Here is a 26,769-nt window from a genome sequence, read left to right on the forward strand (position 1 = left end):
TAAAATGTAGTATTCGCATTAGTATTATTATGAAATTAGTTAATTTCCACTGTTGAAGTCTGATTGCAGACACGGCTACTGAAACCTAAGTCAACACAACTCGATGACAAAAATTCCTCTACTGTGGAAAACTGCCGGCGCTTTTATTTTGAAAGGCAAGCCGGATATGTTTTTGAATCGGATCGGCCTTGACAATAGTGGAGCCCGAGGCAGGACCATGGGAAGCAGCTTTCCCAATAGTGGACGAGTTTGAAGACTTTCCCAAAGACGCACAGTAACAAAACTACTCCCGTAACCATTTTGGTTCCGACTCTTCGAGCGTTTTCGGGCGTTTTACTTTAGCTTTTCGTGCGTTCGCTGCACATTTTTTGGCTGAACAGAAGTTGTTGTTTTGCGCGGTGGTGATTTTTTTTTTTTTTGTCAAAGTAATTTCCTGTTGGTGTTCAAGAGGGAGAGCGTATTCGCGTTTATTCGGTTCGATACTCAATCCAAAGTTCCGGGAAATGAAAGTGAGCGTTCTGAAAGGACACGGCTCGTTTCCTGAAGTTGGAGCGGATAACCTGGGATGACTCCAGCCGCCCTCCGCGGAAAAGACAACACACTACTGAGTGGGACCCACGCTTCGAGGACTAACAAAGAGAGCCTCTCCGCAGCCGGGCAAGTTATTTAACAAACCCCACGGGAATACTGCGCGTTTTTAATACTTGTCTGGTCTGCAGAGTTGGAGGATATGAACGCAGCGCCGGCATGGGAAGGGAATACTAAATGAGTCGTTTCCCAGACAAAGGAGGACACCTCTTTCGGACTGGATACCGCCGAGCGAAGGGAAAGCCTTGCGAGAAATGGAGGAGGAAGGCTCCCTTGAGCCGAACAAACACACTGGGAAATATCTCACTCTTATCTCGCTTTGAGGTCCAAATCTTGTAACAGCGCTGCTCAATTGTCGCCGCAGATCTGCCCTTCCCATTAACAAAACATTACTCCCCCCCCCCCCCGGCCGATGCTGCAGCGGTTTTCTCGCCGTGCGTGAGAAATGGGGATGGATCGGCTGCGGTTGTTCGCGATCTTGCTGCTGAGCGGCTTCGGCTGCTCCTCGGCGTCGTCCGCCTGCAAGTCTTTCGACGAGCGCCCGAAAAGCGGTGGGAAGAGCCAGCCGTCCGACAGGAAGGTGGTGTGCAGCAACATGGAGCTCCATCAGGTGTTACCCCCGGACTCCTTCCCCAACAGGACGGTCACGCTGTGAGTATACGAGGGACTCAGTCACTCTACCCGCGATCACAGGGACTGAAAAGAGTTTTTTTTTACGGTACCGAAACTGCACGGATGGACCTTGATCACCTCTGTCCATTAGCGCAAAAACAATGAAAACAAGGAGAGCACTGCTTGGTGCCACACCATCAATCCAGCGTTAACAACTGCCTGTCTCCCCGCTGTGTAGTGATTCATGTACAGGAAGGCTGCTGAATTAGTGATCACACATGACACCATATCTCCAAGGCATTGTAACAGATGTAAGAGCTCAGAGGCTATGAATTAAGCCATGTGGAGTTTTTCCACCTGGCTCTAATATACACGCGGATGGAGTTACGTCCACTTTCCACACTCCAGTTATCACACTTATGTCTTCTTTTATGTTGCGAGCGCTGTGTTCGTTTACACAAATTTAGAAACTAAAAGTGCAGTTCTGCTGTCCTTCAAGGCATCACGTCAGCCTTCTGTTGTTGATGTTTGTGTGGCGACCTGTATGGGATGAAAGGAGTTTAAAGTTGTTGGTTGTCGAATGCTTCGTATGCAGTTCAAGTGGCCGTAATTTTGGTTTTGGTTCATCACAATGCTTTTGGTGGAACAGAGCGAACATTTAAACACGAGTAGTATGCACAGGCATCAATTCAAAGCTGTGCACGCGGAGCACTTGCACTTTGTGGTGGTGGAAATATGAGAGTACCAGGCAAAGGGTGCAGGAGCAGAAAGCACATAATAGACTCTGGGGGAAGAAAGAATGGCTTCTAAGACCATTACAGTGCTAGTTGTAAGTAAATTACATGTGCATTAGTGTTGGCACTCTCCGAAATCTACTGTCTATTACCCGTACACTACTAAACTATATTAACTTGATTTAGGTCATTCATAAATGAGCCTACAAAGTTGCACCGTGGTAGCTTTTACTGTAAATGCATGTGCACGAGCGCAGATGTTGGAAAATCTGCAGAGAAAGTGCGACAGTGTTTGTCATGTCATGGTTCTGCGAGGTTGCTGTTAAGTCTGGCGTGCTCCCTTTTTTCGCCAGTTACCGCAGCCAAAAAATCCAAATTGGGCAATTTTCGGATAACATGGGTGGGGCTCAACACCTGGCAGAGACACAAATGAGTGTTAAAACCCAAGGATCTGTCAGTAAAAGACTATGCGCTTCTCTTTAGGACTAAACGACCCAGTAAACACGAACCCCTGCCTCAGGAAATTCCGCGTCGTCGGGACTTAACTTTTCTATTGTACAGTATCAAGCGGCCATTAGGAGCGCATTACGAGGTGCTTCCAGATTTACTTCGACGCTTAAGTTTTGTGATGCTGGTTGCGTTTATGGGTGGGTTCGGAAATTTCAGACCCCGGAGGTGCATACGGGCGAACTGTTGGACGAAAAACGCCCGCTCAACTGCCCCACAGTGAAAATAAATAAACCATTACTGTGTGGAAATGCTTTGCTCAAGCGAGTATCATAAGTGTGTATTTTTGTTATGTAATATTTATACATTGGTTAAATAAATGGAGACCATTAGCAGATCAGATTGGAGAGCCAAGATGCAGGTTTATGAGGTGGTCAATGACAAGTAGATGTGATTTGTAGTAATGTTGGTAGCTTGGACGACGCCTTATTCCGTTGATCAGGAAGTATTTATAAAATTTTAAATATGCTGATTTCTTTTATCCAAGATTCGTCTAGTCCTAGTTTCTGCTGTGCCTGCGTGTCCTCTGTGAGGTATCCGCCACTTGTTCTGAGAGTGATGGATTGGAGGTTGAGCCTGGATCTTCATGATTTAGCACTGAGCTGCAAACAACAAGAACATATGTAATTAGAGAGCATAGACGGAAAGCTCTGGGTCTCTCTTTAATTTTATTTTTTTTGTGTGTGTGTGTGTGTGCATTTCCAAGCAATTGTTGTCCTCAGTTTCAGGGGGGGAAACAAAAGAAGAAATATTCTCTACCAACTGGTTTTCATCCTTACTCGACACGAGTGACAATGAAACGGCAATTTCTGTTAACTGCGCAGTTTTTTTCCCCTGTTAATTTATGACCTGTGAAATCACCAGGCCTCTGAGTGGGTGTGGTGGTCCCCGTTTTACGGCATTCCCACCGTCTTGTGGTGTGGTTGACCGTGGCCTGGACACAGCTGGTCTTGGCTGTAGAGAACCGGGGCAGGAGCCTCATGAGAAACTCTTCTCAAGTCCAAGAAAAACGATCAAGCTCTCATTTCTCCTTGTTGAGCCAAAGCCAGCCCCAATCTGTCCAGCTGCTCACTTTGTATACGTATGGATACGCGGTTTAGGAAGTGAATTCGCTTGATTTTATGCTTGCTTCATTAGCGTAAACAACCGAGTCTTGCATTATTTGTTTGGAATTTTCCAGATATTGTCGCCGCTCATTAAAAGACTAATGCACATATTTCTGCTTGGGGTTCTTAGGGCAAAGTAATTTTCCAAAGGAAACGCCTGCTACCACTGGCAGGGAAAGTTTGCCACAAGTTTAAGCTAGGTGTGATTAAAACCCCATTCCAGTCATTGGACTCGAGATTTCCTGTTATCCTCATGGTTCTACTCCCAAATTAAGATTTTAATCCGAGCTTTTGGCATCGAGTTAGACTTCAACCACAGGCACCTTTTTTTTTTCCACCGCCACTTTCTTTGCTATGCTTGGACTTGTTGCTCCAGTTGAATGATTGGTTTTGCTTAATGCCCGAAGATTTACCCCACACATATCGGTGGAGCGACTGAACTGCAAACCTCGACTGTACCTCTTTGTACGCGAGCACTTATGCAGTTATTTAGCTATCATTTTACCCATTACAGATGATTGGCGTTATTAGTTCGCCCTGACGTTGCGTGCATGTAGCTATTCAGCGCGGTCCTGTTCTGAATGCCTCTCTGTGGAGGAAAAAAAAAAATGACTAGTGCATTCCCTGCATTTGTGCTCTCCAAATGATACCACATGCCTAAGTAATCCGAGAGGAAATGACACAAATGTGTTTACAGCTGGCCTGTCCTCCCATGTCAGCGTGGGCCTCAACTGAAACTCGAAGGGGTTGAATTTAACTTTTACCTCTAACAGCGGGATGAAAAAGGGTTTGCGTGAGTCGTTTGTAAGGGCGTGTTCGCGAGTGTTTATTTCTGTTTACCTGTTTAAGTTTCAGCCTACATACCCACAAAGGCAGATGCCGGTTATATTTAAGCTTTCCCTGCTCCCCCGGCTCGTATTTCTTCGCAATACTTGTTTGGTGTAATCAGAATCCATTCACACGAGCACCTGGGCCGCGCAGTCCAAATAAGCACACCTGGTCTGGGCCTCTACGGAGCCGCGTAGGATTAATGTCAGGAAGAAAGCCGGGATTTCCTCCCTCGCTGCGAGAAAAGAACGCTCTGTTAGATGACACGTCGGAGAGCAGTAAACTGTCTTGTTTTACAGCAGTGCAAACTGGGAGTAAGGGGGTTACGTTCCCATCTGGTTTCCTCGAAACTCCACTTCCTTTAAGGGATCCGCGTTGAGTTCCTTATGGATTTCGGATCATAAAACTTGTAGGACGATTGTTAATTCAGGCACGCCAGTCACGTCCATGGTCGGCCGTCTCATTTATTTTTCTATGCCACGCCGGGAGCCGTTTGAAGTGCTTGTGTAACGAGAACACAGGTGCCTGCTGTCATGCATGTCCTGAGGGGATTTGTTTTTTTTTTTTTTTTTTTTGGTGCTTTCCAGGCAAGCCGTGGGTCTAAAGAAATCCTTTTTTCATAGTAGTTCTTCAGTGTTTGCAGAAGAAGGCAGAATCCCACGGGAGAGGCGATGCCAGCTGCACATCAGTTTGCAGCCTTTCATTTCGCAGACCGGTTGAACGTCGAGTTTGCCAGGCTTCCTCAAGTATCCGTTAATCCCGGACAAGACGTTTAGTTCGGTGCGGTGGATGCGAGCATTGTATGTTCGGTGCCTTCGTGTCTGTGTTAATTTTTGCAGCTTATCCTCCTTTATCCTGATGTTTGCGTGGTGGATCATTTCCCCCCATTTATCCACAGAGCTTTAATGTGAATACCTTACTCTAATGGTACTGGATACTGTCGTGCTTAGACCTTGAAAAATGAAGGGGGCCAAGAGAGCGTGTATGACAAGCGCCCTCTTTCTTTTGGTGTCCGTTCTCTTCACCAAAAAAAAAATCTTCATACTTGGATAAGCTATGGAGCCAGTAGCTACTGCAGGAATTCTCCCGCACCTCACAACACTCCACCGTTTTACCAGCTCTTTTTTCCACCTGAGCTGAGGCCTATGTTTCCATCCGCGGCGTTCAGGGGATGTCACTCTAGACAGGTTTTTATGAGCTCTGCTGCAGCCTGAGACCTATTTGAAAACCGGCTGAAGAGTTACAGATTTCCGTGCTTGGGAGTCTTTTTGTCTAAATCCTCCTGAGCATAAAGGAAGTGTTGAGAGAGCACCAGTTGGCTTTGTCCTTAAAACATAAAGTGCCTGTGCGGGGAGTAGTGGCTGGCCATTTTGTCTCTGGATAATATGCCTACAGCCAGGGGGTACGCTTCACTAAGGTGTTTCTTCGTAAGTGAAAAAGAATTTCGGACTACCTATAATGGCGCCGTATTTACTTTAAAGCAAGATCAAATCCGGTGCGTTTCATATGACTCTGCGGATAACAGCGGAAAGTCCAGTTTTAGAGGCGAGTTTTCTGCAAATGTCACTGGGATTTGTAGCTTCTGTGTCAGTAGACAGGATGTGAGATTTAGTTGGATCCCCCCGCAGCTTGTTCCTGGCTTTAGTACAAGCAGGGCCTTATCTATGCATCAAGATAAGGGAGACTCCCCTCCTGTGTCGTTTGAGGCCTAGCCTCAAGAAATTCCATAGCCTGGTCTTTAGTCTGGAGACCTCGGGCTGACGTCCAGGAACAGACGGCGGGGAAGCAGACGTCTAGCTGCAGACGCCCCGAGGGCGGTAAAACGGCCGCGATCCCCGTGCAGATTCGTGGCTTTGCGTTGCACGCGTCGTACGCCCGTACAGTCGGCGGCAGTGCCGCTCCCACGCCGATGCGAGAGCGCGAGGAAAGCCGAAATTCGCAGTCAGACAGTTTCGAACATGCAGAGGTCACACTCCTGTCATGAGGAAGAAGGAGGGCAAGCATGCAGAGAGGGGAGGGATGGAAAGAAGCCAAGGGGAAAAAAAGGGCTCATGACTCTCAGGAGAATGCTCTTTTACAGATTAATCCGAACAACGGAGTATCTAAGATAGAAAAGTGTATTTAAACAGCCGGACTTAAATAGTCCCCGTAATTTGTTTGGTTTAAATCCATAATCTAATATCTAAACTTACAGTGCAACAGAAAAACAAGTGAATTTCTGAGGCGAACGTTACCTCACATAACTTTTGCGCTTGCGTATCATAAACCGAACTGAAGGACTCGCTTATATAGCAACTTAATATTAAGAACCACATTCCCAAATCAGCACTCTGTTTGTAACTGCATCTACTTGCCTGGTAAGTATTCCTCTATATAAATTTCTCTTTTCTGACCACGATCTTGGGAGGCCCGGCATCTCTGCCTATACCTCTGTATCACGTTAGCCCGGGCGGCGGTAGAATTTGCGGCGTCGATCATCGCCGTGTCGCAACATCTGCCATTTCACCGTTCAGAACCCAGAAAAACACGGGTGGTGAAACACAGGGGCTGTTTGTGCGCGTACACTCTCTCTTTCTCTGAAGGGCAGCTCGCCAAACAGCAAATCTCCAATGAGTCTCCCCTGTCCAACCCTGTAATAAAACAACCCCTCAACACCCAGTAATGACTCCAATCTGGCCTCGGGTTGTGGGTGCCACTAGCATGTATGTCACCCACCACATCCCCTCCCTGCTGGCCAGAAACATATGCTAACCACAAGTCCCTGCTTGTGTTTTTTGCTGGGAGTTAACAGTGCTGTTGGTTTCTCTGACCCTTTGGGAATAGTTTGAAAGACTCCGAGGTACACAGGGACACAAAGTAGAGCGTTACTCGGGACCATTGCAGGGACATAAACTTGGTAATAAAATGGGCTTTATAACCCAGTGAGGAAGCTGTCACACTTGTCAAACTTTGACTTTAAGTTCTTCTCAAGATGTCTTTTCTTTTTTTTGTTGTATGTGTGGCGGTACGTATGAAATACGTGTGTACGCTGGTTACTTCTGTTCTGGAAACGGTGACGGCTTCTTACAGAAATGTTATCTCTGTTAAATATTTGAGTTTATTTGCAGTGCTGCGGGGGATAAGGACAGCGTCTATTTCTGGGACAGTTTTGAGGCTAATGTTCCACCAATGAGTCATGGCAGCTATCAAATTATGGCGAGTTTACCTGTTAAAGTAAAAGGATTTCTCCCTTAATTTCATCTTGGCTACCTGTCTCAAGCGCACAGGCACTGACAATCTAAGATGAAAGAAAACACTTGGCTGAAGTTCAAGTTGTTTTTTTTTTCTTCAGATGTCTTCCTGGTGGTGGTGAACATTGTGTGACTGGAAGCAAAGAGTGGTTAGAGGACAAAGAGTGAGGCTTAACATTGTTATCTGTCAACAAGTAGCAGTGTGGCATAGTTCCACTTGTTGCTGATTCTTTTGATGCGCATTTAATTAACGCGCATTCCTCGCTGATGTTCTGGGTGCTGTGTCTGGTTTACTGTTGTTCCTCCCAGACATTAAAAGGGTCTTAGCGTTGATACACACACTTGAACTCCCAACTGCTTGTAACACAATGGATTGAAAACGTGAGCTTACGAACAGTTGTTGGTGCACTATAGTCAGTGCGTTTACATGCAGAGCTTAGTCGAGCTATGCTCGAATTCGGCTTTCTGACTGCAGTCCTCGTCCCAGTTTACATGCAGCGGAAAAAGTTGAGTAACTGACGGGAACAAGTTCTCCTCCTCCACACTAGGTGGCGATACGTGTCTTTTCAGCGGGATAATACCACGTTAATACGGCCCGCTTTCTGGTTGACCTATTACCTTAAATAATAAACAAGAGTCGTTCAAGCGGCAAACCGCAAACAACAACGGATAATGCTACATTTTTTAATCTCGTACGTAATGTTCGTGCTACTTCTGGTGTAGGTAAGATATGCGCTATCCCTCAGACAGTTCTTCTAGCGGCTCTGTTTAGCTTCTTCTGCGTCCGGCTTTCTTGGATGTTTTTTTTTCTGGGGTCACACGCCAGTGCAGCGCTTGTGAAGCATGCGCACATGCATTATCTGATTGAAAAATGCGATTCTCACCGTATACATGCCGGACAAAATTGAATTCCAATCACATTATCTGGGTGTTTTAATTGGATAATGTGAACTCCGATTTTATTCTCCTGTAGTCCCATTAAGGCAATAATTCACATGTAAACTCATTGCCATTATGCGTTTTTTATTAATTTATTCAATTTTATTCATGGTTATAACAATAGTATTTTAAGTTTTTTGTTATTTGTATTGATATGTGTTTTGTTTCTCTCCACAGAATTTTAAACAACAATAAAATTCAAGAACTCAGAAATGGATCTTTCTTCGGATTGTCTGCCCTGGAGAAATTGTAAGTATCATTATCGTTTTACCAGGTAGAATGTCACGAGTTGGTTTCGAGTCAAAGCAGATATTTGGGTTAAACAACTCTCACGAAATGTCACCATTGCACTTCGCGCAAGTAGGCCTTGAGCCTGTTTTCAGAAACGTTCACAATATTTCACATCGCACCTAGCAAGTGCATTAGTAGGAGTCATCCATCACTCGGCAAGTGGAGCTTTGGCTTGTGGAGCAGGAGGTTTGTTAAACACACTCTGGCGTCGTGCCAGTGGAACATCCAGATCGCAAAAAAAACTACAAGGTATCCTCACAGGCTCGGCCTCACTGAAGGATATCTGTCCATGTTGAAAGACCGGAGATGGTACCAGAAAGGGCTAATTATAGGTGTAGGCCCTAGGGCTGGTACATGTCTGCCTGGTGACATACTCTACATGTCAACATACAGCTGCTTGGTTAGCTATTCTAGGGTCAGTTCGCTCTTTCTTCACATAGAGTACTTAAGTAAAATTATAGTAGTAATTATAGCAAGACTGCAAAGTCTAAGGGTGGAGGGGTAGCGATTTTCAGTTTTAGTGATTGGTGAAGGTACTTACAGGTATAATGCTCTATCTTCACTAGTCCTGTTTAAACAGTGGATGCATTTCGCTCATTCCGAGCCATTCCAACACTGGAGATTGGAATGTCATCACCGGTGTTCCCTTCTTGCAGAGGATTCAAGAAAATGGCTCTAAGCCTGCACATATGGGCCATGGGTGATTTATCACGCGGGAATGGCTTCATGCAGATAAAATAACCAGACCGTTAATGGCCCTGCTTTTACCCAAGGCTACACTAACACATGACTGCATTGATATGGAATTCTCAGAGCATATCCCCTCCTCCATCCCCCCATCCCACCCACCCACCACCACCACCACCACCACCACCATTCTTCTTAGTCTGTTTAAAAAAAGGCCAGAAACATAGAAAGATATACGAGGCAGAATTGGCTGCATTGTGCCTTGCGGTATCAACCCAAAAAACATGATTTAGGTTCAGATGTGCCCTCAGTTTTTGGGCGCCATTAATCATTGATTTATTTCATACTTTTCAACCATCAAGCGCATCCAGAATTTACTTGTCCCGCATATTTTGTTTGAGTCGACTCCCGTTTCAGAAAGGCTGTTCATAGATTTGCAGCAGAGTTCCCTATAGGCTCTTGAATTGGGTCAGTTGTTAGTTTTTAGAGCTCAGGCCTAGAGGATAAACAGGAGCTCTGCATGCTGAATGTGTAAAAAGAATCTTTGATCTTTCTCCACCAAGAAAGCCTTCAAGGCACTTATGTGTTTTGTCTGTGAATGGCAGAGTCAATCTGGTTGTAAACTCCATTCGGCCCGCCGTTGCATCAATCCACACAGGCAAGTTTACCTCCAAAAGCAGCTCCCATTGTGCTTCGCAGACCCCACCCCGCTCTTGCCTACCCTTCGACCAGCGAGATTGCGAGGTTGCCTCAAGTGCTTTTGTCATTGTAATGAGGCCGAGCCAAGGCCAGAGGTGTCAGGCAGCGCGATTCCCACACACAAGCACACTCTGCATGCTGAAGAACCTCTCTCTGAGACGTTCCTATGCCCTCACTCCCACCTTAAATCACACTCCTTTCTCCTCACGCTCTCAAAGAGTGGAAAGAAAATGCAGCAGGAGTCTGTTTGAATGCGCCGAGCCTCCCGAGCTTGCCTTCCACCCCTCCTTCCCCCCGCCTTTTTTACAACTTTTTCTTTTTTTTTTTTCCTTAGTCCACAAAGGAACTCTCCCTCATTTGGACTCCATAAATGCAGTGGTGAAGACTGAGACAGCAGCTGGCTGTGAGTGCCAGAGAATGATAGAGAATCGATTATGCCCGTCCTGCACTCTGCGTGAAATTGCAAAGTAACTGTGGAGACCACTGTGTTTTGTTGGGGCCAAAGGTGTCCCCCGCTTGGTAATAAGCCACACAGAATCCCTATTATCACTCTCCTCATAGAAATGGGAGCCAAGCTAAGCGACCGTCACATGCTAATTCCTTTCATAATCCACTGCTGTGGAGGAATGCTTATTGTGGAAACAGCCAAGGATTAACAGCACTAGTATGTGGCGTTTCCTGAAGAACTACGTGTTGTTTCTTGAACAATACAAGCAGGTTACACATTCGTGCAAAATAAATTGCTCAACGGTGAGTAAAGTGGAACATTTTCAGCATTTCAACTCCTTCATAAATAAAAAGGGTAAAGGGTCTTACTAGCTCACATTTTGGCCCTTCCGTGAACTGAAAAGGACGGGTATTGTTGGTGGTTTATAGTTGTATAATCACACAAGTTAGACTTTTAAATTTGCTGTAAATTGGAGTTACATTCAAGCCCCAGTTTACGAATTGCTGTCCACCAGCAGGAGGTTCATGTCTTGGTATTTGTCAGTACACTTCAGCTTTGAATCTTACGACTATGGTGAAGTAAAGCAAAGCCTATGATGGAAAAACAGTAGTTACCGATGTAACCGTGGTTCTGTGAATTGACCTTATGTGGCAGTCACCAACAATGTAACAGAATAGGTAGATTTAAAGAAAGGTTTTATAATTCAACCATTCAGAAGAAGAGTTATCATTAGATTACAGCTGGTTTGGACTTTCCTCATTGGAATGTGCAGAAGGAATAGAGTATAGAATAGAGTAGGGGGCTTACGGTGTGTTTGTGTTATTGCTCCCACTTTCAGAAGGGGGCTGTTCTGCTTTGATTACAGTTTTGCAACAACAAAAACCATTATCTTTGAAATTACTGCTTATAATATCGTGACTAAAGTGCTAATGGCCAACTCCGTATTTGCTAGTATTCATAAAGTAATCGCCTAAAACCGTTCTTGTGCCTTGCCTATCATCAGCAGCTTCCCCCTCCTCAGTGGGAAATCTCAACTAATGCCAGGAACCTTCCATAAGTAATATGTTGCCCTCAAGACGTTTAATTTATCGTAGTGGACATAACATATGTTTTAATTTTAATATTCTTGGAAGACGGCGTACTGTGTGCACCCCCTGAAATGGCACCAGCTGCAAAACCACCCTTAGGTTTGGGGCCAGTTCAAGAACACTTCTGGAACACACTTCGAAATATTCCACCAGCTATTTCAGTTTGAGCACGTCGGTAAAAAAACCTGGCATTTTTTTCTCTCTGCAAATAGATTCAAAAGGTGCCAAGTCATGTGTGGTCGACGGGCTTTGGAATCTGCAGTGCAGTTGCGGGCGATTAAACATGGACCGGTCCTTTCTGACTCCCCATATTTTATCCGCAAGTGTTGGAACGTCAGTTGGAGTGACAGTGTTCGCATTTTTTTTTTACTTTAGCAGTAGCAGTTGCTCCTTCTGATTCTCAATCCGTTGTCTGTTACCACTTGTCCCGTCGATGGTCATGGGGGATTCGAGCTGATCCCAGCTGGCTTTCAGCAAGAGGCAGGGTAACGGCGGAGGCAGGTCGGCAGGTCATCGCAGGGCTTATTCACGTGCATACCCGCTGCCAATTTTAGAATGAGCCGCTTCTCCAGTGTAGATCTAAACTTAGACCTTCGTCAGATATTGTCCGGTAACTGTGTCCTTTAGAAATGTTAAAAGTCCAATGTGTATTTCAAGGAAACATTGAAATGTGAATTTGGTTAATTGAACACTTTTAATGAGTCATGTGTTGTAACCACCGACATTGGGAGGGTTTGTTCTTTTTGCCTGTCACATTCTGTTCTTGGACAGGACAGGAGTGGTTTGAAGTTTCAGTTTGTGTCCTACTCTGAGCAAAGTTCACACTAAAGTAAATCTGCATCAGCAGCAAAGGTCTTACTAGACGCGACATCCTCCAGCGCGCTCTCTAATGCTGCTCTCACCGGCTGTAAGAATACTTCTGACTTCTGATATTTGATTTCTTTCTCCTGCCTTCTCATTTTTCTCTCAACACCACTTCACTCTGAAGCCAGCTCTGCTAGCTCACATCAAAAGTTTTAACAAGCAATAGATATTTTTTTCTTTTTTTTTTTGTCTGTGGCTTATCTGTGGCTACCTACACACCCTCGGATGACAGTTCCCTGACATCAAACGGGCAGAGTTACCCAGGGGCCCTTTGTGTGGGTTCAGGTGCCGACTAGAAAGCCTCCTGAACCTCCGCTGTAATGAGTGACTAGGCAGTGCCATCACAGGTGAGCGCCACAGGAATCCTGTGAGCACAAGCCTTTGAACCTCAGGGGAGGGAGGGAGGGCGGCGTGTTTTCGTGAGGGGTTGGGCTCCGGAGACGCCTTTGAGGGTCATGTTGCCTATGACGGCAGTGATGATGGGTGGCGGGATTTGGAGGAGGTCTGAGTGTTGAGGGAAAAAAAAAAATGCACAAGCTTTCCTGTGCATGAACCATATTATTATGGGTGTAGCTTCTTGCATCCTGAATGGTCATTTCAAACAATGGCCGACCTAGTCCAGTGGTTTTCCTGTAAGTACAACATTCAAAGATTGGCTTCCGTAATGTGGAATGGACCTGAATCTGCTCATATTTGTAATTATAAAAAAAAAAAAAAGTCCTGTCTTATCATTGTGGGTTAGTATTGTTAAAAAAGGACACCAGATAAGTGTAGACAAATTCACAAATTAAAGTCATTACGGTACAGATTTCAGATATCTCGTTTCATTTGATCAGCAGTACAGATATAAATTTATCATCAACAAGTGAGAGTTAAGAAAGAACATTGGGTTGTTGTTGTTGGGAGCAGTGCATTTATTACCTCATCGCTTCAAGTGATAAATTGGCAGAAGCGTTGCATCGCTGCTGTTTTGTCTCATGACCTAAAATCTTTTTTTTTCTTTCTTTTTTTTCCCCCCCACAGGGACCTGCGGAGTAACGTGATCAGTCGCATCGAACCGGGCGCTTTTCTCGGCTTGAAAGCGCTAAAAAGACTGTGAGTACTGAGCGAACGTCTGTCGCTGCCTCTTAAATGCGGTTTCTGCAAGTGTGTGTGTGTGCGTGTGCGTGTGTGTGTGTGTGTGTGTGTGTGTGTGTGTGTGTGTGTGTGTGTGTGTGTGTGTGTGTGTGTGTGTGTGCGTGTGTGTGTGTGTGTGTGTGTGTGTGTGTGTGTGTTTGAGTGTTTGAGGCGTTCACACATTTAGCACCTCTGGGATTCAACACCAATCTTGGCAGCCAACACAAAAAATCCGAATTCCAACTTTTTAAAGGTTTGGGGCGCTCGCTTTTGTTATTTTCCGTGGGATAACAGTGATTTATGAATATTGTGAAACTTGAGATTTTCCATCGCAGGCTATTTAACCTGATTTTCCTTTTTGTTTGGGAAAACTTGTTGCAGTTCCGAACTATTTCGTATTAGTCAGAGGTAATTCGTCTCCTCTCAACAATGACTCTGCTCGCGTATGTTTTGTTTAGGGCGGCTGTTTTATATCTATTTGTGCAGCCACGGTTCTTGAGTGCCCGTGAGGGAGCATGGTCAAGCAGCAGTCTATTTCTACTGCTGTGTTTTGTCTGGCCTTGCGCCAGAGACCGTCGCAGGCACCATCAGGCCTTATACACTTTCACACACTCTGGGAAAAAAAAAAAGGAGGAGGGTACGGTATATAAACGTGTGTCTGTGAAGTTTCTGAACGTCACGTGAGGATCATTTTTGATAAGTGGAGTACGTATAGACGGAATACATTCGGGTGGTCTGACGTGAGTGTGTAGCTGTGTGTTTCGCTTTGGGTGTATGTGAGAGCAGGAACGCAACATGAATTGGAATCGTTCGACTCTGCCCGGTCACTGCCAACACAAACTTGAGCTTGGCGGCTGCTGTGGAGCAATAAGAACGTCAGGAAGGCAGTCGGCTTCTTGGCTCAGACCCGGCCCCCCCCCCCCCCCCCCCCCCCCCACTCCTGCTCGATGCATATTCATGCCACATCGTGGTGGACCCGTGCCAGCTTGTGTGTCTTTTGCATATTAAAAAGCCACACCAACCTACACACAAGATATTCCTCAATTCCTTATCGCCACAGAGATCCCGGACCTCACACGGAATGCTTGTTCCAGGATACGGTTTGGTTTCGCCTCGGGGTAGAGCGGTTTAATTGGCCCCACCGCCCGTCTAATTTCAAAGGATGGTTGTCACTCACTCAGCTGTGAAAGGGAGGGCACGCATAAAGAGAAGAAGAGCAGAGGAGACGGTGAGGTGGAGCTGAACTGTGGGAACGTAAACACAGAAGCCCCTACATCAAGGAGTCCTGTGTCCACTGCTCCACATCCTCTCCACTCCAGTCTTAAGTTAATTGGCAGCAAGGTGTACATCAAAGTAGATTTGACTGGGGAAGTTATGGAACGGAGTACACTACACCTCATCTTTGACTCTCCCCAAGCCAGTCTTTACCAGCCCTCCACCCTCAGTATTGCATTTGAGGATTTGCCCTTTTTCATTTAGTTTGGTTCCTGACAGGCATTTAAAGTGAAGACGGACGCGTCAAATGTAAGACATTCAGCACATAGATACCACTTCTTCAGTGAAGGATATAGGGGGTCCAGCCCACAGAGACAAAAAAAAAATCCTAGGTCACGACACTATGCTTAGGTTGAATGCTACCTATTTGAGTGGCTGGCACAAACCAGACACGGAATGACTGCGGCAACATTCAGCAGTGGTTCACCGAGACAGCGGTCGCACTGCGAAGGCGTTCTCTGGCCAGTCTCTTCTGTGGCGGGGTCAAAACTAAATGACCAACAACTGCAAATGGACAGGAATGGTCCGCATTTCCAGTTGTTGTGCATGATTTTTGAGACGGCCTCCAACCAAGTGGCAGCCGAGGGTTTTAAGTGGCAGACGTATGTCTACACAGCACCAATGCATCACAGGCCCACGTCAGTAATTTTGTCCATGTGGTACGAAACAAGGTTGTCTGAGTCATCGCTCTTTGACTGTCTGTTGAGCAAGAGAAATGTACATGCACTTAAAATCCCAAAACAGCTTCTCCAGACAAAGGCCCACTCTTCACTTTTGCACTTTTTATATATTTCAACCTTTTTACAGCACATGTAGATCTCATCAAGGTTTCCAAATACCTCTGTTCATAAAACAGTCAAAAGCACCACGGGCTGTGATATCCTCACATTCTTTCCTCCGCATTCATCAGGCTCCAGAAACGCTGGATCCTGGAACCCTGCTTCACAAAAGCTTCCTTTAAACCTCTTTCTCTCAGACGTCGAGGCCAAGCCGAGATAACCTTCAAAGACCTCCCCGACCACATCAGACTCCCGACTCCTCCAAAGTCCTCAAATGCATTCTCAGGCATATACTCGCGCCCTCGCAACGGCGCTAACGTCGGATCTAAAAGTAGTCAGCCGGCCCCAGTTGTCTGAGCTTCTTTATTAGTGTTGAGAGCTGGCACAGGAGAACTGCACCTCACTTTACGCACAGTTAACGCACCGTTCTCCAACGTTTAGGAAGTACGAATGCGTTTAGACTCCCACGTCTCTCATAATGCTTCCCAACCCTATGGATTCCCTTTCCTCCGCATTCCTCCGACAGCTGAACAGTTCCTGCTATAACCCAATCGCATCCGGCTATTTTTGCTTCTGCTGCTCGTATCATTCACAGCAACTGATGTTCTGATGCACCGAAACAGCCTTGCTGATAATTTACTCGGCGCCTGTAGCCGAGAGATGCTATTGAGACTCGAGTCAGTTTTTTTTTTATTATTTTTCTTTTAATGAAGATTCCTAATTAAGTGTCTGAGCGTAATAACGTTCGCCACCCAGTCTCACGTCCCTCGATGTATGTCTGAATGAAATATACGAATCCAGACGACGGAATGAGATGAAAGCATGCCTTCAGCTAGGGAAGCCCCTCCTTCCACCTCTTCACTTTCACCAAGTTATCCTTCCCCTGATGCACAGCGCTCGCGCAAATTGGCAAGCCCGCAGAAGGCAGCTTTTTCTTCTCTTCCAAGTGGAACTAATAACCTCACACGGTAAATTCCCCAGCTGGTACCTTCAACACCAACACCAATAATTACATAAACGCCGAGATGTTAGCATATGCCCGCCAGTCATTTTCCAGGTATCACTTTGTGTTAGTATCACATTCCTGGAGCACCCCCGGGTTGCGGTTTTGGCTGGTGGGTTGGGGGTAATGCTCTGCCTTTTCTCCCAGGCTCTGGTTTCTTTTCTTGGCACTTTTCAGTGATCGGATCATTCACGGGGGAATATGCCTCACGGCTACTGTCGAGGTGCTGTGACTAGGTCACCAGGACTGATTGCTTAAAACGTTATCTTCCTGGGAATTTAAATGTTCTGCTCTCGTGGTTGCCTCATGAGGCAGCTGTACTCTCACGGCATTCGTGAAATCCATCTCGCCAGGCTTCGAGCCATGACTGAGCTACGGCTGAATCATCATCCCGTTACCAACGACTGGCAACTATGGGCGTGTTTTTAATGCGGCGGTGCGCGTTTTATGCGCGAGTCTTTCTAGTGGACATGGCAACCGACTCAGGCAGCGGCTTGTTGTGTTTCCTCTCCCGCTACGTGGCGTCTGGTTGTTTGAGGTTAGTCCGTGATTGACAGAGATAGGGAGACGGTTCATCCAACCCTGTCGAGTATTTTTTTTTCAAAGTGCCCAAACAACGACCTCCCACATGGTTCTTGCTTGTTTTGAGATGTGAGTTTTGGATTATAATTACAAAAACCAACATTTTAGGTTTAGTTTTCAGCAGTTCTAAAGCTGTTACTTGTGGATCTGATGACTGCATGTAACTTTAAAGAGACGACCCCACGGACTTTTACGACGAGGCTTCAAACGCTTCGGTGCCTGTTGGGCGCATTGTTTTTGTTTTACAACCCAAGGCTTCGGTTTAGTGGTTCAGTTTCACTTCTGGTATCAATCTTGTTTCCAGATGCAGGTACAGCATTTTCTGGTGAATCCACGCTTTGGCAGATACGGTTAAGATCTCATCTTAGGATTTATCCATGAAGGACGGCTTTATCCAACAGGCTGTCAGGAAACTGAACTCTATAGATGTCTGTGACATCTATATTTATACCGTATATTATATTTGAATTCGTTTTCCATTCCATCAGCCATTTTATGTATATATGTCATGTGCCATGTCATGTTTTTCTTATCCATTTGGCACTGTAGGCCTTTGAGGAAGGTATTTTCAATCCTGTGTATGTGTTGCACACATTGGTTCAGCCTGGTTTTTGGTCTTTTTAAACGCAAGACATCAAAACTCCGGCTTTAAGCGTGGAGAAAGGCTTTTTGTGTGACCACCATGTATCACCCTTGATGCCTATACCTGGCAGTGTTGTGCTACAGTTGACTCAGAGCTCCCAGTGAATATTTGATCTTTGCAGGCGCTCCTAAATGTTTGCACGGTAGGTGTAATTCACATAGGCGGCGGCGGCGGCGGCCATCTTTTCCATGCTGAGCCCCGGAATCGTCTGCAGTTCCGCCCGAGAGGCGTCGGGAGTCTCTGACGGCCGGATCCCACGTTTTCCAGAAACATCGTGTCTAGTCACATCCAGAGGAGAATCACCCACTTTTGACGCGTTTGACGTTAATCACGGGTGATTTATCGCCTCCCACCGTGTTGCTCTGCCTTTGATGTGCAGGTTCCCCTGCAGGCGCACGCAGACAAGATCGAAAATCACCTTGAAAGTTGTAAAGCTGTCAGTGGAATTTGTGAGGCCTTTGCCTCAACCTGCCTTTGTTTAACTTAACTTTTATTGTTTCTTTTTTTTTTTTTTTTTTTAAACCTGCAATTAATTAGTGATGCTCATTAGGGCAGGGAACATCATCTTTTGACCTTTATGGCTGTGAGTTTATGTAAAGTAAACCGGAACCACCTTTTTTTTCTGTGTCTGCTGCAGAGACCTCTCCAACAACAGCATCGGCTGTCTCAACGTAGACATCTTCAAGGGCCTCGCCAGTTTGAGCCGACTGTGAGTATTTGGTTTTGTTATGACTACAACGTAATCATCCGATTGTAAGAGACTAAAACAAAAGTTCCCTTTTTTTTCTCCAGAAACCTTTCAGGGAACATGTTCTCTTCTTTGGCTCAGGGGACGTTTGACAGCTTGGTGTCTCTGAAGGCATTGTAAGTATGACGAGGCAGCAAACTTTGTGCAGCAAACATGTTGAAGTCGTGGCTAAAAGTGGGAGTTGTCGCACGGTGCTTGATGGCGCTCACTCATCCGTCTGCAGGGAGTTTCAGACGCCTTACCTCCTGTGCGACTGCAACCTCCTCTGGCTGCTGCGCTGGATCAAAGACAGGAACATTTCCGTGAGGAACACAAAGTGCTCCTACCCCCAGTCTCTCCAGGGTCAACTCATCACTTCCATCAGACCAGAGCTCCTCACATGCGGTAGGGACTAACATTTTTCACTAATAAGGCCGCAAAATGCGTCGTTGCCGTTTGAACACTCTAAACCGGAGGCATTCATCATTTCAGTGGCACTATCTGATGCGCCATGTGTCCAGTCTGAGATATTTTGAAATGCCGAGCTGCGGCACAGATTATATTGTCAAATGGTGCGCCGTCTCTTTAATTCCTCTGTTTTGGTATCGGTTGAGGCTGGTGTTTGGGGAACAGGGGCTTGTGCAATGACACACGAGATAAGACAAGAGCTGCCCAGGCCAGTGCTGCCTTTGTTTGTACTTGCTCATGTCTTATCAGTTTGGCACTCATCACAGTGAGGGATTATGAAAAACGTGGCATAGCTTTACCCGGGCGAAGCGGTATGATGCGAATGACAAATGGGGCTAAAATACCCATAGCTTTCTTGCGTGTCCAAAGCGTAAAACTAAATGTCCAGAGTGAGTAAAATCATTCCGTCAGACAAATGTTTTCCTGTGAGAAACGACGATCTGTCTCGCTTCCTTCCCCCCGTTTCCTCAGACGCCCCGCTCGAGCTGCCCTCCTTCCAGCTGACTCCGTCCCAGCGCCAGGTCGTCTTTCAGGGGGACAGCCTGCCGTTCCAGTGTCAGGCTTCGTTCGTGGCCGAGGACATGCAGGTGCTGTGGTACCAGAACGGACGCATGGTCAAGTCCAATGCCACCCAGGGCATCTTCATTGAGAAGCGCATCGTGCAGAACTGCTCTCTGATCGCCAGGTATGACGACGGTTCACGTGAATTATATCGTAGCTAATTTTAATGGTCATCGTGAATGAATTTCCTCCTCCGTGTTTCCCATCAGCGCGTTGACCATCTCAAACATCCAGCCTGGTTTCACGGGGAACTGGGAGTGTCGGGTCAGGACGAGCAGAGGCAACACCACCAGGACCGTCCACATTGAAGTGTTGCAAAGTTCTGCAAAGTACTGCGCTCCTGAACGTGTCTCCAACAACAAGGGGGAGTTCAGGTAGATACAATAATACACTCATTAGATGTCTTAGGAGATCAGTGCAACTTAAAAACTTGATTTTTATTTATTGCTTTTAGGCTTTAGGCTCAAAAAAAAGCCTCAATCAATAATTTCCTGCAAAATAAAAAATGTTATCTTGCTCCATTGGTGCTGCTGTGTTCTTGTGCAAGCAGCTCCCCCTTGTGGTTAAACCTAAAAACTGCACGCTCACTTAATTGCCATGTTGCTACTGATGATGCACAGATGACACTGAGTCAGTAGGAGATAAAGGCTTTGGATGGATGAGTGTGACAGTACTTATCTGAATCCTTCCAGGTGGCCACGCACCTTTGCAGGGATCACAGCGTACCTCCCCTGCAACAGGCTGCCGTCGAGCGCAGGCACCTACTCGGGCAGCCCCGGGGAAGAGCAGCGAGCGTGGCGCTACTGTAACCGCGAGGGCCAGTGGGCGGAGGAGGACTACTCCCGCTGCCAGTTTCAGAAAGATGTGACAAGGTTTCTCTACGTCATCAACCAGGTTTGTCGACTTATTTTACCATCTACAGTGGGTTTTTTTATTTCCATTTTTCCCCTTTTAAACTTCCCTCCTAAATGTTCTCTCCTGCTAGATGCCTCTAAACGAGAGCAACGTGGTGACCAGAGCTCGCCGCCTGTTGCTCTACACGATCGACGCCGCCAACTTCTCGGACAAGATGGACATCATCTTCGTGGCTGAGATGATCGAGAAGTTCGGCAAGTTCGTCGAGAAGTTTAAAGACGTAAGTTCATTTCCAGGCAACTACGAATAATACGTTGCGTGCGGAGAACGGATGTTGTGGCAGCTGGCGGCCGACCTAAGAAGTCTGAGGTGCTCCTGCTGCTCTATGCTGAAAAGGCTGCGGGCTAGACGAGCTCGCGTTTAAAAGCACATTAGCTTAGTAGAGCGACATCTCGCTTGAAATGTTTATTCCAGTAGTCACTTGAGTCATGTCAGGGGTTCCCCTGAAGCAGGTGTTTAGCGCCGTTTGATATAAACAAGTTGTTTGCCGAACGCAGTCACATTTCTTCTGTTTCCGCTGTTGTTTATTGGCTCCTCTCTCGTCTCCTAGCTGGGTGAGGTGATGGTTAGCATGGCCAGCAACCTGATGCTGGCCGACGAGAGGGTGCTGTGGATGGCTCAGCGCGAGGCCATGGCCTGCTCCCGCATCATCGCCTGCCTGCAGAAGATCGCCGTGTACCGCCTGGCCACGGCGCAGGCCTTCTCCCTGGTCAGCCGCGTCAACAGCACCGCAGATTTAGTCGAGTGGAGAAAGGCCTCATTTCACCCTTCCTTTTTGTCCTCCCAGACGTCCCCAAACATAGCGCTGGAGGCCCACGCTGTCAGGGCCAATGACTGGAACGGCATGACCTGCATGTTGTTTCAGAGGCCCAGCCCCGAGCGCACGCCCGGCCAGGACCGTCAGCTCACATTCAAATGCAACACCACCAGCTTCTCCAGCATCCTTCACAAGGTCAGCTCCTGCCTCAAAGCGCTCTCATTAGGAAGCTGTTTGCCTTTGTTATGATTGCAGCTCGTAAACTCGCAGTGCAGTGACTGTTTTTTTTTTTTTTTGCCTCCTATTTGTCTCTACAGAGCACCATAGTGGAGGCTTCCCTGCAACTTCCTCAGTCTCTGTTCACCCAGGCTGCGCTCCCCGGCCAGGTGGATGACACGGTCTACAAGCTCCACCTACTGGGCTTCAGGAATGGCAAGTTTTTCCCCTCCACCGGAAACTCCTCTCAACTGGCCGACGGAGGGAAAAGGAGGAGCGTGGCTGCCCCTGTCATCATGGCCAAGATAGGTGAGCCTTACGCCTAGCTGTCAGCCTGTGACTGAAACTAAAAAAAAAAAAAAAAAAACCTGCTATAACCTGATATGTGCTCTCCATCAGATGGCATGTCTCTGCGTGTGCTGAGGACTCCCGTTAACATCACCCTGAGACGGTTTGCCCGCGGCTCGGACGCCGTGTCCGCCTGCTGGAACTTCAGCCTGGCGGGCGGTCACGGCGGGTGGCAGAGCGACGGCTGCCGCATCCTGGACCATCACGACAACTTCACCACCATATCCTGCAACTCTCTGGGAAACTACGGCCTGCTCATGGTGGGTCCGGGTGCTCCTGGTGACGCAGTAACATGTGACCGTTTGAAAACTCATCCTTTCTGGTGGCCATTAATAAACATCTAAAGTGGTTATGACAGATCAGCATTATGTACTTTTTAGTTGTTTTAGTTTAGTTTTATCTGTTTTTTTTTGTCTATTCATTGATTCCACTGTGTTTCTTGGCATTTTACTTGCTCCATTCTGCTTTTTCTTTTCTCTTTTTTATTTTTTGAATTCAGCTGTATGTTTCTATCGTATGTGTATTGTGTAATAATATGCAAGATGCAACCTGTACAAACCAATTGCCCCTGGTGGGATTTATAAAGTCTGAATCTGTTCTTTTTTTTCTTGCAGGACCTCAGCAGTGTGGAATATTTGTCTCCAAGCATCCAGCCACTGCACCCAGTCATCTACGCCACGACTATCATCCTCCTCCTCTGCCTGCTCACCATAATTATTAGCTACATCTACCATCACAGGTAATAATTCCTTTTCAGTAGACAACCTCTCCTTTTTTTATATATATATTTTCTGTGATGTCCTTAATTTAAGTAATTTATATGTAACGTTTCTGGATATTTATACTGTCATCTTATCCTTCAAACACCTCTACATATCCAAACTATCATGTTTCCCAACCCCTAGTGCTATGATAAACCTTCGATAAGTATACAGTGACCTTTTTTTAAATTTCGTGGCACATTTCTTTTGCTGTGACCGCAGGTCAGTCCGCGTGAGCCGCAAGTGTTGGCACATGCTGGTCAACCTCTGTTTCCACATCTGCCTCACCTGCGGGGTTTTTGTCGGCGGCATCAATCAGACGAGACACTCGAGCGTCTGCCAAGCGGTGAGTGCGTCCCAGCGACCCGACGGGGGAAAGTGAACAAGCGCATCCGGTGTTTTCTAGGAAAAGTTGATAAAGTCGCCCTTGGCTAAGTTCCCCGCGCTCGCAAAACTGGGGGGAACTGTAAAATATACAGTAGACTGTTTCCATGGCTTGAGGCGATCCTGTGCTGAGGCGCATTACTTATTCATTGCGCCGTATCTCACAAGGATCTGGCTGAAAATTTTTGGCAGGGAACTTATTGTTTATTTATTTTATCCCTTCTGGTGGAAAGCAACATTAGAGTCGTTTTTCAGCTCGGGGCTGATAATGATGGTGAAAAAACGCTGTAGGTTCCCGACAAAACGGCGTAACTAAACACTGCTATTCTGAAATCCGATGCATTTGTTTTTATTTAATGAGGAAAATATCACGGTGCGCTCTCTCTTCTAGGTGGGCATTTTGCTGCACTATTCTACCCTGGCTACGGCTCTGTGGGTGGGCGTGACCGCGCGCAACATTTACAAGCAGGTGACGCGAAAGGCCAAGCGCTACGAGGAGCTGGACGAGCCGCTGCCGCCGCCGAGGCCCATGCTGAGGTGAGATTCCGCGCAGTCGCGTTTGGGTTGGAGACGGCGCCTCTAAATGGTTGCATTAATCACTTCAAGTTCTTTGCTGCATCACGTAAAATTAATATCACACGACGAGCAGTAAAATCAGATGAAGTGTTGTTAATTACAGACTTCTGAAACTGAAGAAACAAACACACGCTTTGATTTATACTTTAATTTATATTGCCATCTGTTTCTTTTGCGGTACACCTGATCAGCATCAACATGCAAGAACAGATGCAATTAAAAGCAGCTTTGAGATAGAAACTACAGTCACAGTTTAATCTGTTTAGTTTTTTGTTCAGATGTGGATGTAATTTGCTCAAATCACACAACGAGCGCAGGGCCAAGCTGTACGTGTGCGTTTTCACGTTTCTTGGATCAATGTTTCTTGTTGTAAGAGGTCGTGCATGTTAGTGTCGCTGCCACATGGTGTCAGTGTAGAGTCTTCATTGTAAGATAGGAAGAGAGTAAGCAGAATAACTTCTATTTTTTTTTTTCTCCAAAAGGTTCTACTTAATTGGCGGAGGAATACCCATCATTGTGTGTGGGATCACTGCGGCAGCCAACATCAAAAACTACGGCAGCCAGACCAACGCACCGTAGTAAGTAGGCCTTTTATAGACGGAGCTTTATGTCGATTTTCCCTCTTGTTTGTGCCCGTGGAAATACTGCGCCATTTAATCTGGACAACTGCATTTAATAAGGGAGCATCCAAGCCCAAAAGATGTTTTACATTCTATCCTCAGGAGGGATCGCTGTTGTTATCGACCGGCCAGACTGCATTGCTTTAGTAAATAATGGATATATTTTTTTTATGGGGGTAGGAAAAGTTTATTCCCTGAAGTTCTGATTATGGAGCCCTATTAATGATATGTGCATTCAAGCAACAAGCAACTGCTTCCAGTTTACAGCGAGCGCCCCCACCCCTTTCTCTACGGCGGCAGCTGTTTGGGTTGTGCAGCGGGGCCGGCTAATTGAGAAATCTGGACCCGTATCTGTCTCCGAGTCTTTGGAGTTTAATTAGTTCTTTGCAAGCAAGACACATTCAGCCTGTGTTATTAAATGAAATGGGACAGTAACAAAAAAAAAAAGAAAGAAAAAAAAAGATGCAGAAGTTTTTCCAAGTAATTTTAAGTTTGGAGTGAATAATAATATGAATGGAGGAGGATGGTCTTGCATGGTCTTAATTGTCCCTTTTCTCCTTCTAGTTGCTGGATGGGATGGGAGCCGAGCATCGGGGCTTTTTATGGCCCTGTGGGATTCATCGTCTTCGTGGACTGCATGTACTTCCTGAGCATCCTGCTCCAGTTGCGCCGGCATCCCGAGCGCCGCTACGAGCTCAAGGAGCCGAGCGAGGAGCAGCAGCATCTGGCTTCGGCCGGCGGCGAGGCGGGCCCAGATGTTCCCGGCGGCCACTGCCACCCCCTCACCCTCCAGCTCCAGCCCCAGGAGGCGTCCTCGTCCATCGCGTCGGCCGCGCACACCGTTCCCCTGTCGGCCCTGGAGAACGAGCACACCTTCGCCGCTCAGCTGATGGGGGCGGCGGGGGCGCTGGGGCTCTACGCCGCCCTCTGGGTGTTCGGCGCCATGGCCGTGTCGCAGGACCACCCCTTCGACCTGGCTTTCACCTGCCTGTACGGCGTGGCCGCTCTGGCGCTCGGCGCGTTCATGGTGGCGCACCACTGCGCCAACAGGCAGGACCTGAGGCGCTATTGGTCCCAGGCTTTTTGCTCCGGGAGGCGAGCGTACTCCGCGCAGGAGGACGTCCTCCTCCCCCAGCCGGGCGTGGCGATGACGTCCACGGCGGGATCGGACAACAAGGCGGACGGGGAGTCGGCGAAGTGCGGCCACAGCAGCGCCGACTCCTCGTACACGAACAAGAGCGTCCCGAGCGTGCGCAACTCGGCCCACGGCAGCAAGCTGACGAACCTGCACGCCGAGGCCGCGCAGTGCAAGTCGGCCTCGGCCCTGGTGACGCCCAACGGCGCGGCCATATTGGACAACAGCCTGACGGAGCACTCGCTGGACAACGAGATCAAAATGCACGTGGCCCCGGTGGAGGTGCAGTTCCGCCCGGTGAGCAACATCAACAATCCGGCCGCCGTCACCAACGGCCACGCGAGCAGGCATCACAAAAACAGGGCGCGGGCGCACAGGGCGAGCCGGCTAACCGTGCTGCGGGAGTACGCGTACGACGTGCCGACGAGCGTGGACGGCAGCGTGCAGAGCGCCCCCCACAGGCGGCACCACCACTACGACATGGCCGCGCGCAACAGCCGCCGGGCGGCCTACATGGCTTACAGGGAGCGGCACCAGAGCCAGCTGCAGCAGGACAGCAGCGACAGCGCGAGCCTGCCGCGCCGCTCCCGCTACTCGGACAAAGGAGGCGGCGGCGGCGGCGGCGGCGGCAGCCCGCTAGGGAACGGGATAGTGGTAACTGTTGAGACAGAGCAGGCGACTCCCGCTCCAGAGCTGAGCTCGAGCAAGGACTCGGGCTCTGAGAAGCAGCAGCAGCAGCAGCAGCAGCTCGCCGGCAGCACAGAACTCGACAGCCAGCCCAAGTCGTACGGGCTCAACCTCGTCACTCAGAACGGTGGCACCCTCAAAGAGAACGGACAAGCAGTGTCTTTAATTCACGCAGACGGCCCGGCCTGTATAAAAACGGGCTTGTGGAAACACGAAACTACTGTGTAGCAACCGTTTCCGTCCCGAAAGACTTGCGTGGTGACAGGCGCGCGACTTTAAACTGTGAAGTGTCTTTAATTTTTTTTTTTTTTTTTTTTTTGACTGTACATTTTTTTCTTGGAAAAAAAAAAGATTTCTTTTAAATTTAATTATTGGAAAATTAGCCGCGTTACTGCCACCGAGTTGTCTTTGTAGATATGTTTTTGTAAATGTTCTATTTTTATAACTTTTAATCCGACACCTTTGTTCCACCTGAGAGTCCTGTACATGAATCTGCACGCTCTGGTTTGTGGCTCTGTGAATACTCTTACCCCGGAGCTTTTTCTAGTTTGTCCCAACACGAACAACAACAATAATAAAAGAAAAGTTCCGTTTA

General features: G+C 47.3%; 1 protein-coding gene across 1 annotated transcript; it reads left to right on the top strand.

Annotated features, from left to right (window-relative positions):
- The first annotated feature begins 73 nt into the window (after positions 1-73).
- Positions 74-26,769, top strand: adgra3 (adhesion G protein-coupled receptor A3). Its single transcript, XM_047593250.1, has 19 exons — positions 74-1,239; positions 8,722-8,793; positions 13,645-13,716; positions 18,657-18,728; positions 18,812-18,883; positions 18,991-19,151; positions 19,686-19,899; positions 19,985-20,149; positions 20,468-20,669; positions 20,761-20,910; positions 21,241-21,399; positions 21,478-21,642; positions 21,765-21,972; positions 22,063-22,271; positions 22,626-22,750; positions 22,995-23,118; positions 23,548-23,693; positions 24,215-24,310; positions 24,917-26,769. The coding sequence occupies exons 1-19, from the start codon at positions 1,034-1,036 to the stop codon at positions 26,400-26,402; spliced, it is 4,104 nt and encodes a 1,367-aa protein (XP_047449206.1). The 5' UTR covers positions 74-1,033; the 3' UTR covers positions 26,403-26,769.

This window comes from Mugil cephalus, chromosome 1, assembly GCF_022458985.1.
Source record: "Mugil cephalus isolate CIBA_MC_2020 chromosome 1, CIBA_Mcephalus_1.1, whole genome shotgun sequence".
NCBI classification, from domain to species: domain Eukaryota; kingdom Metazoa; phylum Chordata; class Actinopteri; order Mugiliformes; family Mugilidae; genus Mugil; species Mugil cephalus.